Below are 12,728 nucleotides of genomic sequence, written 5' to 3'. Positions count from 1 at the left end.
AGAGGGTAAAGGAAATGGTGAAGCAAGTGAAGATGAACATGGAGATGAACAGATTAAAGAGATAGAATAGAGGATTGACTTGAGAGATATCTGTGATTGTTTGTGTGCCTGCAGGTGTATGTGTGAATATTTTTTCAAAAATATAAAAGAAAACATCCACAGAAAGACATGATTTAATCCAATATCCTAAAGTGTTATTTTTCTTCACCAAGAGCGTATGTGAGGTAAAATAATTGACAGTCATTTGTGTCACATTTACTTGGACAAGTGGAGTGATGGGCCCTTTTCTGAAAGAGGGGAAACAGAATCTTAATGCATTTTTATTTTGCCTTTTATTTTAGAAAGGTTGCTTTTATCAAGAGCTTAAGCACATTTTCTGAAACGCTGTTACTATTCTGCACTTAACACATACATTTATACTATGCAGCACAACACCTAGATTCTTACAAAAGGCCATCATTCAATCAAAATATTTACTTGTGTGTCAGAAGAAAATAAATTCATTGGCACTACTACTACTACAATGTCATTTCTTTTTATCATTTGCCTTTATTGCACATTATTTAGTCTATTTACATTAAATCCATCTGTATATGGTTTACTTTAAACAGTGCAGTGTGTGTAGCTAAGACACTCAGAACTCTATTGACTCTATTGATATGTGATTCTTGTCAGCTTCAGGATTATACCCAGCAACCGTCTCAGTGACATGTGGTTTTTCAAAACACTGAACGCACAGTGAAATCTACGTGAACATCTATGTGGAGTCCATAAAGAGTCCATTTCATAGCTGAGGAAGGCCTCTAATATCAACATCCCTGTTCCAAGAATCAGCAATTATAAACAAGAGAAACAATGCAAATCACAAAGTAAAAAACATCTGGATGTTTCAATTAAAAGTATGTAAGACAAGAATATTAATACAGCTACACACACTGCACTGTTTAAAGTAAACCATATACAGATGGATTTAATGTAAATAGACTAAATAATGTGCAATAAAGGCAAACAGCATCATTTTTAAAAAACTTGGGCCCTTACAATTTATAACACAGAAAGAATATAATGCATAACAATAATGCATTCTTGTCTATACATGAACCTCGCATGCAAAGATTTTTTAAACCTCCACTGAGTTCACTTTGGTGCCCTGTGAGCTAACAGATTTGAAACACTTGTACTACACACTGCATACAGTTTATATCAATTCAAGCTTTTATTCTGAACTTGACAAAATGTGTTGTTATATGTTGATTCACAGGATTTAAAATAAAAACATTACAATTATGTTTTGAGTGTTTGGCTTTCCCCTTATTTCTTAAGTGTTTTTCCATAAGCCAAGATGTCAGTGTGTTCGTCTTCAGTTGTTCATAGTTGCCAGATACTGACATGCCACTGCTTTACAAACAGCTGTCATTCCATGGGTCTTTTCATTTGAGACATGTTGGCATGTAATACTAGGAAAAGCACAGGTGTAATTGATAAGATTAATGATGGCTGCTACAGTTTCAGGGTCCTGGTATCATGCATGCTGACACTTGAACTTGAACAGAGCAAAGCCATCAATATTGTTAAGCCTGATGATTTTCTATTTTTTGGTTATTTTCTATAAATCTCATACAGAGTCTAAAAACAACAATACATTTTGTCTATTCACCATAATGTTTTGGCAGTCCAGATCCTGGTTTAACTTATTTGTTTAAAAAAAAGCTATCACATTTGACACTTTCTGAAGTAAGGAAGAGCCAACTGCATTTGTGGGTGACTTCTGCTCTGTTTACACTACTCAGCTACTCTGCTAACTTCTGCTGTGGAAAAAGGCATATTGGCAGGATGTTCACTTCTTTTGTCCTGTTTTTTTTTCATAAACAATTCTTTAGTCTGGTGGAGTTTTGCTGCCACCAGGCCTGTCATGTCACTATGTTATCATAGTTTGCTAATATGACATTGCGTGATCTCTGTCTTAGGCACCCAGTGAGTACGAGGCCAATCCAGAGATGCTCTTCTACCGTATCACGCACCTTACGCGTGGTAAACAATACCACATCTGGGCTGCAGCCGTGACAACTGCTGGCCGAGGCAACATCAGCGCAAAGGTCACAGTGGAGCCTGCTGGGAAAGGTAGGCCCTCTAGGCAAGCTTGTAGGAGAGCAAGAGAAGGGGGAAAGAGATTTCTTTAAAGGTTATGAGAGAGCGCACCCCAAAGGTGAAATGGCAATATGATCTCCTGCCCACAGATCACTTTCATCACTCTCTTTCCTTTCCTGTCTGCTATCTATGCTATTGATTGACAGCCCTAGTATCGATTGAGTAGCAGCTATGTTGCAAGAAATGCTGTTGTTAATTATGTGGTGATGAACAGAGCCTATCCTGTGAAATTACCCTTGGGGAGAGAGTGAGCATGCAAGAATCAATAGAGGGGAGGATAAATGGAGAAAAGACAGACTGAAGCTGAGAGGTTAGAGGAGGGGCTATGATAAAACACTACACTACAGCTTTTTATTCCTTCAGCAAGTAAAGGCCTTTTCCCTCAGACCTCCCAGTCAACAAACAGCAGAGAGCTAGACAACCTAAAGTATGACCAAAGGCATCCTTGTGATTTTTGTTTTGTCGTTGTGTCATCTGATTGAGTATTTGTCAAAGATTGAAGTTACCTTTGTCACTTTTGTGTGTTTTTTTGCGCAGTCCCAGCTAAAATCCTGTCCTTTGGGGGCACAGTGACCACGCCCTGGATGAAAGAAGTGCGGCTGCCCTGCAGCTCAGTGGGAGAACCTGCCCCCATGATTAAATGGACCAAAGACAGGTCAGAGGTCATCATATACCATTTACATATCACCATTCAGATAGACACTGTTGTTTGTGACAACATCAAAAAAAGTAACTTACTTGTGCAAGTAACTTGGGATGAAGTTGCTAACATCTGTCTGTAATTTGTCAGTGAGAACTCGGCCAATCCAGTGACAGCTGACAGTCAGCGGCAGATCTTATCCAACGGCACACTGGTGCTACGTTCAGTCAAAGCAGAGGATTCTGGATACTACACCTGTACAGCCACTAACACCCTGGGCTTTGACACCATCATAGTCAATCTTGTGGTGCAAGGTAAGGAAAAACAGAGAGTGTATTTGAATGGAACTGACTAGTGGAAGACTTGTTTTCGTTGTAATAATATTTCTGCTCTGTTGCTGAGTTACTGCCTTCGTTGTGTACACCCAGTTCCTCCCGACCAGCCTCGTCTGATGGTCTCCACTACCTCCACATCTTCTATCACCCTGGCTTGGATTCCTGGGGACAATGGAGGAAGCTCCATCAGAGGTAATGCTCCTGACCAGAGTTTGTATAAACAGAAAAACAAAGGTGCAGCTCCTTCATGAACAAATATTGTTGACCATCCAGTTTTTGATTTCTTTGTTTTTCATGACAGATCTTATTTTAGTATTCTTTGCTCTCTTACAAATGCAGCATATAGCCTTGTAAACAATGAGCTTAATGTTTCTGGTTAAGTAGTGGGTAACCTACAGCAGATTGTAGCCGATTGTTGCCCCCTGGTGTTCAACAGATGTAGCAGCAGCAAGGATCCTATACAGTCTTTCATTTTTCTGATGTACAGTTGTTGTTGTTGTTGTAAAGTAAATGCATTTGACATAACATATGCTGTGTGACTCTGTAGGGTTTGTGCTCCAGTACTCCGTGGACAACACAGAGGAATGGAGGGATGTGTTCATTAGCTCCAGTGAACGTTCCTTCAGACTGGATAATCTGCGCTGTGGAACCTGGTACAAGGTCAAGTTGGCTGCCAAGAACAGTGTTGGCTCAGGGCGAATCAGTGAGATCATTGAGGCTAAGACCCATGGAAGAGGTAAGCGGTTCAAATATAAGTGTTAAAAATGTGGGGGCAGCAGAAAACAAGCAAAAGCAGATTTAAAATCCTACAACTCAGGGATTTCATTCTTTAATGAATCTGAATCATCTTAAATTTTACTTGTTTTTCCACTTTACGCAATATTTGTTTTACAAGTGGTTTTGCTGTGCCTACTTCACGCTAATAAACAATGGCCATTAATACATAGTCAAGTCTGGTGTGTGTGTCTTTGCTACTCTTCTCCATAGAACCAGTTTTCAACAAGGACCAACCACTGCTCACCCACATCAACTCCACTCATGCAGGGCTCAACCTGCAGGGCTGGACCAGCGGCGGCTGCCCCATCACTGATTTGATGTTGGACTTCAGGCCCAAAGGTACGTGGGCCTGGCAGAGCCTCAAGGCCAACTCCACCACTCAGCTCTTCCTCAGTGAGCTGCGTGAAGCCACCTGGTACGAGCTCAAAATGAAGGCCTGCAACAGTGCTGGGTGTGGAAACCAGAGCTCCCAGTTTGCCACTACTGACTATGATGGCAGTAAGTGAATCCTACATCTTATTCGATCTGTCCATTACTCTTCTGTCATCTCTACCTCCTGCACTGACTTCTTTGTATCTTTCTTTCTTTTCCTCATAGGTACAATCCCTCCAATTAAATCCGCTCGGGGAGAAGGTGATGATGTGAAAAAGCTGTTCTCCATTGGCTCTCCAGTCATCCTGGTTACTCTGGGTGTTGCTTTGCTTTTCATTATCCGCAAGAAACGCAAGGAGAAAAGGCTGAAACGTCTTAGAGGTGAGAGAAGGAAGCCAGTTCAAAAAGTTATCAGTGTTACTGTGTATAACAGATTAATCTGACACAGAGTGAAACAATGATCTTTACGATCATTCCTAATCTAATTAGAATATTTTCTTCTTATAGATGCTAAAAGCCTTGCTGAGATGCTTATCAGGTAAGACCCTGTTTGTAGAGATTTAGTTTTATGTCAAGGGATTAATATCTCAATAGGTCAACTTCATACATTTTTTGGAAAACCTTATTAGAGTCAGCAGTCTGATTTTATGTGTCATTTTCATGGTGTGTGTGTGTTTGTGTGTTCAGCAAGAACAATCGCAGTATAGACACTCCTGTGAAGGGACCTCCTCAAGGACCAAGGCTCCATATTGACATCCCACGTGTGCAGCTGCTCATCGAGGACAAGGAAGGCATTAAACAGATAGGCACGTTGCTGCACTCAACAGCAAGTCAAACTATTATTTTATGGCTGTGATTTTCTTTAAGCTTATATTCATGTACAAATGTCGTATTTCCTCATCACTTGTTTCCAACAGGAGAAGACAAGGCAGCTGTGCCAGTGACAGACACTGAGTTCAGCCAGTCAGTAAATCCACAGAATTTCTGCACAGGTGTGTCTCTGCACCACCAAGCTCTTATCCAGAATTCTGGACCTTTGATTGACATGTCAGACATCCGACCAGGCACAAGTGAGTGTGTTTCTCTTTTAAAGTATTATTTTAAAGCAAATATCACTGCTGAAAGAGGTTGAGCAAGTGGGTTTGGGTGAAAGATTTGCATTGCATGTCTTCTTATACCCACTTGAGTCATGAAGATGATGAGAAGGTATTTATTTTTGACAGTACAGGGATACAAAGCCTGTGTGATCACTGTGACCTTTTTCAGACCCTGTGTCCAGGAAGAGTATAAAATCTGCCCATAGCTCCAGGAACAGATACTCCAGCCAGTGGACACTAAGCCGGCCGAGTCAGAGCCAGTCGACAGCCTCAGCGCGAACTCTGACCTCAGACTGGCGAACAATGGGCTCCCATGGCATCACTGCCACTGAGAGTGACAGCTACAGCGCCAGCCTTTCCCAAGACACAGGTGGGCCATTCCCAGCCAGCAGCACTGACACAGTGGCACTACTACTTTATGTACTACTGCTGCCTCTGTCTCACTGCCGTTTCTTACACCAAGAAGCAGTCTTTAGTTTATCCTCATATCAAGTCAAGAAGAATATGTATAATGTATAGTGTACACCATTATATGCATTTTCAAATGATCACAAAAGAAAGAATTAGCAAAACAAGTACTCTTATCACCAACTAAATACATACTAACTACAGCATAACATCTTAATCGCATGCCACTAAACAGTAACAGTTAAGGAAATAATACCTTGCTAATAATTTGTTTTTCCAGATAAGGGTCGCAACAGCATGGTATCCACAGAAAGTGCCTCCTCTACCTATGAGGAGTTGGCGAGGGCTTATGAGCATGCCAAGCTGGAGGAGCACCTGCAGCACGCCAAATTCACCATTACAGAGTGTTTCATCTCTGACAGCTCATCTGATCAAATGACCACAGGCACCAATGACCCGGCAGACAGCATGACCTCCCTCAGCACACCGTCTGAACCAGGCATCTGCCGCTTCACTGCCTCACCACCCAAACCTCAAGATTATGATCGCGGTAAAAATGTGGCTGTGCCCATTCCCCACCGCGCTAATAAAAGTAAGTATGAAAGATGTATTAAGTCTTCCTTCTTCTTGATTTAGCACCTTTGATAATACATTTTGCACTCAATTCACATGTAGCACTGCATATTGTTAAGACACACGGTATAGACTGCAGATTATTGCTTCTCCTCTTGAGACCCAGTAATGCTCTGACACACAGGCAAATAAAATGGAACCAGAGACAGCTGAAGAGTGACATAAAATGGGAAAACTGGAGGAAAAAAGGGACCAAAAAGTCCCATCAACAATGCAAGGATAAAAGCCAAAGCGATTACACCAAACAGTTACAGAGAGGGGATAAACTGAACTCTGTGGTAATGTGGGAGTATACCACAGAAATGGTTTCATGACACAATAAATATGTTAATATCATCCAAGGCTAGGGAATGACACTGTATATGAATTATCCAAGTGGCACACAATAGGCTAGAAAGACTAACCACAGTCATGTGTGTTATATAGAAACATATGTATTAAAATGAAATTGGAAATCATTCATTTAAGCTGTCAATATGACACAGTTATCATTTTTATTTCCATATTTTTGTTTTGTTCTAATTTTTCTCATGCCTTTCTCAGGTGAATTCTGCAACCTACCCCTATACATGAAGACGGACCCGTTCTTCCGCAAGCAAGGGGAGCTGCATGATCCCTGCCCGGCTGTGCCACCGCGGGAAACCTCGATCCGCAGCTTGACGCAGCGAGTGTATCACACCCAGGGACGTCACAAGACTCTAGACCCCGCCAAGCAACAGGCCCTGACGCTGGGCCATTCTGGGCTGAGTAGTTTGGGTTCAAGCTCGGGCACTGCCACCTTGCCCCAAAGGACTCTGACCATGCCCAGCTCTAACACAGCAGCAACAGCTTCCACTTCCAGCACGAGCAGCAACCCCACCAACAGTAACAAAGTGGGGGGCTCCAGAGACTCCCTCCTAGAGAGCAGCTCCTCTGCCCTGGGGAGACTGCAGAAACAAAGTGTGGGCGCCTACTCCAAGTCATACACGCTGGTGTAGTCCTTTCTCTTGCACATAACTGCACTGCCGTCCCACTCCTCAGCCAGCCCCACACTGGTACACTTCAGTCTGGGCCAGAAGGGACATGCAACCCTTTTTTCTAAACCCAACTATAGGCGAACTGGCCCACATCCTATCAAAGTTTCCATGGGCTAGGCATTCTCCTAGACAGAGACCCAGCTAACCCTACTTCATGTTCACCTGGGACTCTGGGAATATAAAAGAACTACTAACACCAACTAATAGTTCCAGCCAGGTGGTGCTCAGCTCCGCTAAGTTTTTGTAAGAGTTGCACAGCAAAACAAAAAAAAAAAAAAGAAAGAAAGAAAGAAAAAACAAAACAAAAAAAACAGGAAGTGATTACGTGGTCATTTGGAAATATTGACTATAACTATGGATTTAACAGTTCTGTGTTTATGATGATGAAGACTACAATAGCCAGTATGAAGCTGTGTGGCCATCCTGTCTCACATACGCACACACATACTGTCCTCAATAGTTTGATTATTATTGTCAATTTGCAGGACATCCTGTTGAGTTCCCTATTCTTATCGTATCTTTCACCCTCTATGTGTCTCTTAAAGTCCCAAATATCTATTGGCAAGATTTTCTCCAAAAGAAATAATTCAGGTTCACTTCCAACAAAGATGCAGTTTTTATCACATTCATTTTTCCTCACAGTTCTCTCTCCAGCTGAACAGTGGTTCACTTTTTAAACTAATCATGACAACCCATATGAACATCTATAAGTTCTCACATTATAAATAGAGAATATTTGGTATTATAAAGAATATACATATATATTTCTATGTAGGTATATTATTGACATTTAAGTGAAATTATGACAAAGTATAAACTGTATGTACTACAATAGTCTAGTAGTATATACAGCAATTTAATGTTAATGTCAAATTTAAGAATGAGACAATCGCTCAGTCAAGAAATTTAAAAGAAAGAAAATTAAAAAGGTTGGACTAAAGACAAAGAAAGAAAAGTTTAGTGTAAATACACAGGATGTTCTGTATGTTACTGTATGTAGACCGACTAAGTGAAGAGGGTTTTGCTCCAGTGTGGACAGAGTGAGCCTTTCCAAACCCCATGTCGAGATGGGAAAAGCAAGGTAGGCTACTTAGTTTTAGTTTCAGCTCCTGAAAAGGCAGGCATGGGTAAACAGATTATAACCTCCCTGGTATGCAATGCCTGCGCTTTGCTGTGTGCGTTTGGAGGAAATAATTAAGGCCTCTGTTTGTGGTATGGATGACGGAGGCTCAGTCACAGATATAGCAACGTGTCCTACCGACTTTACAGTCAGCCTTAGTACCACTGAGCCAATCTTTGCCCTTCAAACAAAGACAACTAGCTGAAGGAATCCCAGTCATGATGTGAATGAAGTAAAATAATATAACGCTGAGAGATATTTTATGTCAGGGAGTTCAGTTTTGAAAATGATATAATGTTCACTTGATATCTATGTTGTTGCCCTGTCTGAATTACTGTACATGTCCCACTTTCCATGTCCATACCACTCCATTAACGTACATTCAAACAAGAACCTATTGAAATATCTTTTTGAAGCACCTCCATGACAGTTTTTGTGGCTTATATTTATTTATCCATTTGCTTTTTTTGCTTGTTTCAGGGTGAGGACATTTAATCGTCTGCTGATTTTGATTTAAAATGTTCATTTTAATTTGATGGGGTTTTGTCAAAATTCCAGAGGCCAAACAGTATTAGGGTACAGTGTGTGGTTTGTGGCTAAAACCGGTTCAGCCAAGTGAAATCAGGGACTTGTAGCTCTTTAGGTCACACAAACTACTGTTGTATTGTGTATATACTGGACTGGAGTCGATTTGTAGACCTGAAACAATCAGACCCATGTCCCTTTGCCATTTAGATAAATTAAAGTAAGAATTCACCACCCTAAACATACTAGATTCATCATCTACCTTTATCAGTGTTGTTTATAGATTAAGTCTTGTAAATAAAACACAGTTTTGTATGAAGAGCTATTTTCGTCAGAATAAATCAGGGGGCACATCAGGGTTGAATGCCCCAATTTCAAAATTGAAATCATATCAAAAATAAAATAAAGTATTTTACTTCTGAAATGGGCAAAAAAAAGAGAATTCCTTCCCTTTATGTTTTTGATACTAATTTGTTGAATTTTTATTCTTTTTTAAAGGTCTTTTGATGTTGTCATTTGTCCTATTTACTTTTTTATTATCATTATTTTGTATTTTGTTCATCCTCAAAAAAGTCACTGCATGCTTGCTAAAAGGGAAAAATTGAAGGAAAAAAATGTACGAAAATCAAAAACAAACAAAAAAAAAATGCTGAGGGTATCCCAAACATCTGTTTGAGTTGCTTGTTACAGCAATTGCTTGTGTTCAAAAGTACGTTTTCTATGAAAAGAAATCAAAAACTAAAAAGATCATTCTAACACCTTGTGCAATAAAGCTATCTTTCATATGTCATGGCTTCTGTCATTCTCAACAGGACTTTGAACCGATATAGAGTGCAGGTTTACTTGTGGTTCCTAGAGTCCACAGAAGCAGAATGGGAGGCAGAGCCTTTAGCTATCAAGCTCCTCTCCTATGGAACCAACTCCCAGTCTCAGTTCAGGAGGTGGACACCCTCTCTACCTTTAAGATTAGACTTAAGACTTTCCTTTTTGATAAAGTTTATAGTTAGCTTAATATAATATTGTTGTTCCATTAATATAATATCAGGGGCCGTCCTGTTGCCACTGAGTATATTTAACAATACCAGTGGTTTCCACAGGATGGCCTTTGCTTGGGCCAATGTAGTGGTATCTATGAAATTATTGGACATGTATTCTAGGTTAAGTTTGGTTTGGTGTACCATCCCTTAGTTATTGCCTTGGCTGAGGGTCATCCCATGGAGCTCCTCTCCTCTCCTCGCTCTCCATGCACTTATATGCCGCCATTACATGTCACTAACTTTGTGTCTCCTCTCTCCCGTAGTGTGCCTTCTCTCTCTCCCTGTTCCTTTCTGCAGGTAGCCCTGGCTCTGGAGCTGTGTTTCTGATGAGCAGCCATTGGCCACATCAGCCCGCTCAGTGTTTGATTGTTTGTTGTTGTGTCTTGTTGCTTTTCTTCTTTTGTCTCTCCTCTATCCACTCACCCCAACCGGTCGAGGCAGAAGGCCGCCAACCAAGAGCCGGGGTCTGTCGGAGGTTTCTTCCGTTAAAGGGAGTTTTTCCTCCCCACTGTCACCAAGTGCTTGCTCAAGGGGGATCTGTTGGGTTTTTCCTTGATAATAATAATATTATTATTAGTACTCTCTATACCTTACTTCGTAAAGTGTCTTGAGATTACTTTTGTTGTGATTTGGCGCTATACAAATAAAACCGCATTGAAATTTAATTGAATATTTGAGTCATCAGATTAACAGCCAAAGCAGCGTTTCATTCTAGCAAGAGCCTGAGAAGAGATGGTGAGAGTGCAGCAGGGTGCAACATGGATGGAGAATCACCAGACCACCCTGTGACTGGCTGGCATTACACCAACACAAAATCTAACTCTTAATCTAAAAATAGACTATAAAAGTATAAAGAGCTTGGCATTGAAACTGCAGCCACAAGATGGCATTGTATCATTATAGAGGCAGAGCCCTTCCACAGAGGTTAGCAGATACTTTGAGGAAAGTATTCTACTAAAGGATTGCAGTCACTCATGACGGATATGCTGTGAATAATTTATATTTTCCAGAGTCACCTGCACCTTTACCTTAATTCTACAGCTTCTAGTTCTGGCAGCAGAGAGCAGCAGACGTACGGTACAGTATATTCCTGCTTTTGCTGTGTTTGTTTACTAGGTTGTCAATCAGCAAAACGGTTTGAACCACACTCCACTACACCACAATGAAAAATGCAGATAATAATAGCTTGTCTAATGTACAGTATTGTCTGATGGCAGCAGGGTGAAAGGGGTTTTTCAAAAGCTGTCACGGGCCCTCAGCTTCATTTTCATACGATACTGAATTTTTAACCAACAAAATGACAAAATGGGAAGCCTGATACTCTTAATTCTTTGGTGCCACTGTCACAACAGTTGTAATCTAGCTGCTTTTGTGTGGCTTGTAAATTAGAATCATAAAATACATTTTTACAGTGAAGTTTCACATTTGAAGGTAACAAACTGACATTAATGGGTGGCGGTACATTCCAAATAGAAAACACACACAATGAAACACACAGGCACCCCAAGAAGGCTGAGGGCAATTTTACAAGATTTCATTTATTAACTATTATACAGTTCACATAAGGCCTTCATCTTCAAACACTATTCTCAGTCAGACCAATTCCATTGTTTGCTCTTGGTGCACAGTAAATAAACGTTCACGTTTCAGCTTTTCCACTTTAGTTTTCATTTTGTTCTTGTAATAATTTGTTTTAAAACAGGAAGAGGTTTTCATCCTTCTCCCTCTGTGTTTTTTTTAAGTCATGCACTAAAGTTAAGTGGCCTTGAACCATTCACAAAAATTGTAAAAATGGACTTTCAGTCAATGAAATACACACTAGAAATGCTTTCTACCATCAACTAAAGGGTGGTGTTCCCCAAAATACAAATAAACAACCATTATAGGGTAGTATGCACTCACTTTTTGCTCATTGAATGATTTGCTGTCAGAAGTTTGTCAGATGTCAAGTGATGCAGCGAGATTATATACTCCCAAGAGTTATTTTATAATGAGACAGTTGCTCAGTTGGTTCTGTGTTGGTTTTAAAGTTACAGCTGAGTAGAACCCTCAATTTAATCTGATGAGCACATAAAACAACAGACTTCCAACAGCATTGCGATTCCAAAAGTACCAGAAGTGATGGTCCTGATGATGCTAACCAATGATCTAACAGGAATGTTCGCTGTTGTAACCAAGAGATTCATAATCGTCCAGAACTTGTGTGTCTGGTTTTTACATGGCCCCACTGAAAAGGGAGTGCTTCCTCTCATACCGTAGGTTTACTGGTTAAAATCATCAGGTCTTCATTAACTTCATTTTCATGCTACCACTGAAAATGTGCAGCTTGTTATCGATAAAAACGAAGGACAATATGCCAGCATAAAACTAATTCACTAGAGCAGGCGAATGGCCGGTGGTGCTTCCTGAATGTGTCTCTTTCACAAATATTTAATTTCTACTGGTCATTTTATTGTATAGCAGGACTAGCAGTAACAGTGCATTGAGAATACTAAACCTTCTGAGTTAAAGGTCCTTAATATTAGATGAATACAGAGTTTGCTTCGATAGACAGCCACAGCAACACATCCAGCAACCTATCATGTTTCAAGCATTTGGTTTCCATGGACACCAGATGGCA

At 40.5% G+C, this 12,728-nt stretch overlaps 1 protein-coding gene across 1 annotated transcript in view; it reads left to right on the top strand.

Moving 5' to 3' along the window:
* LOC109959494 (Down syndrome cell adhesion molecule-like protein 1 homolog) overlaps positions 1-9,556 on the top strand; it is a 52,545-nt gene extending 42,989 nt beyond the window's left edge. Inside the window, exons 21-33 of the mRNA XM_020598916.1 lie at positions 1,968-2,121; positions 2,686-2,803; positions 2,939-3,102; positions 3,217-3,315; positions 3,671-3,859; positions 4,111-4,398; positions 4,498-4,653; positions 4,780-4,810; positions 4,960-5,078; positions 5,190-5,342; positions 5,539-5,739; positions 6,058-6,369; positions 6,954-9,556. Of these exons, the coding sequence (XP_020454572.1) occupies positions 1,968-2,121; positions 2,686-2,803; positions 2,939-3,102; positions 3,217-3,315; positions 3,671-3,859; positions 4,111-4,398; positions 4,498-4,653; positions 4,780-4,810; positions 4,960-5,078; positions 5,190-5,342; positions 5,539-5,739; positions 6,058-6,369; positions 6,954-7,387 (2,418 nt within the window). The 3' untranslated portion in view covers positions 7,388-9,556. The remainder of the gene's footprint in view (positions 1-1,967; positions 2,122-2,685; positions 2,804-2,938; positions 3,103-3,216; positions 3,316-3,670; positions 3,860-4,110; positions 4,399-4,497; positions 4,654-4,779; positions 4,811-4,959; positions 5,079-5,189; positions 5,343-5,538; positions 5,740-6,057; positions 6,370-6,953) is intronic.
* Positions 9,557-12,728: the final 3,172 nt, after the last annotated feature.

The sequence above is a fragment of the Monopterus albus genome, unplaced genomic scaffold (genome assembly GCF_001952655.1).
Source record: "Monopterus albus unplaced genomic scaffold, M_albus_1.0 scaffold39.1, whole genome shotgun sequence".
NCBI classification, from domain to species: domain Eukaryota; kingdom Metazoa; phylum Chordata; class Actinopteri; order Synbranchiformes; family Synbranchidae; genus Monopterus; species Monopterus albus.
The sequence above is the reverse complement of the archived record's forward strand: the minus strand, read 5'-3'. Positions and strand labels throughout refer to the sequence as shown.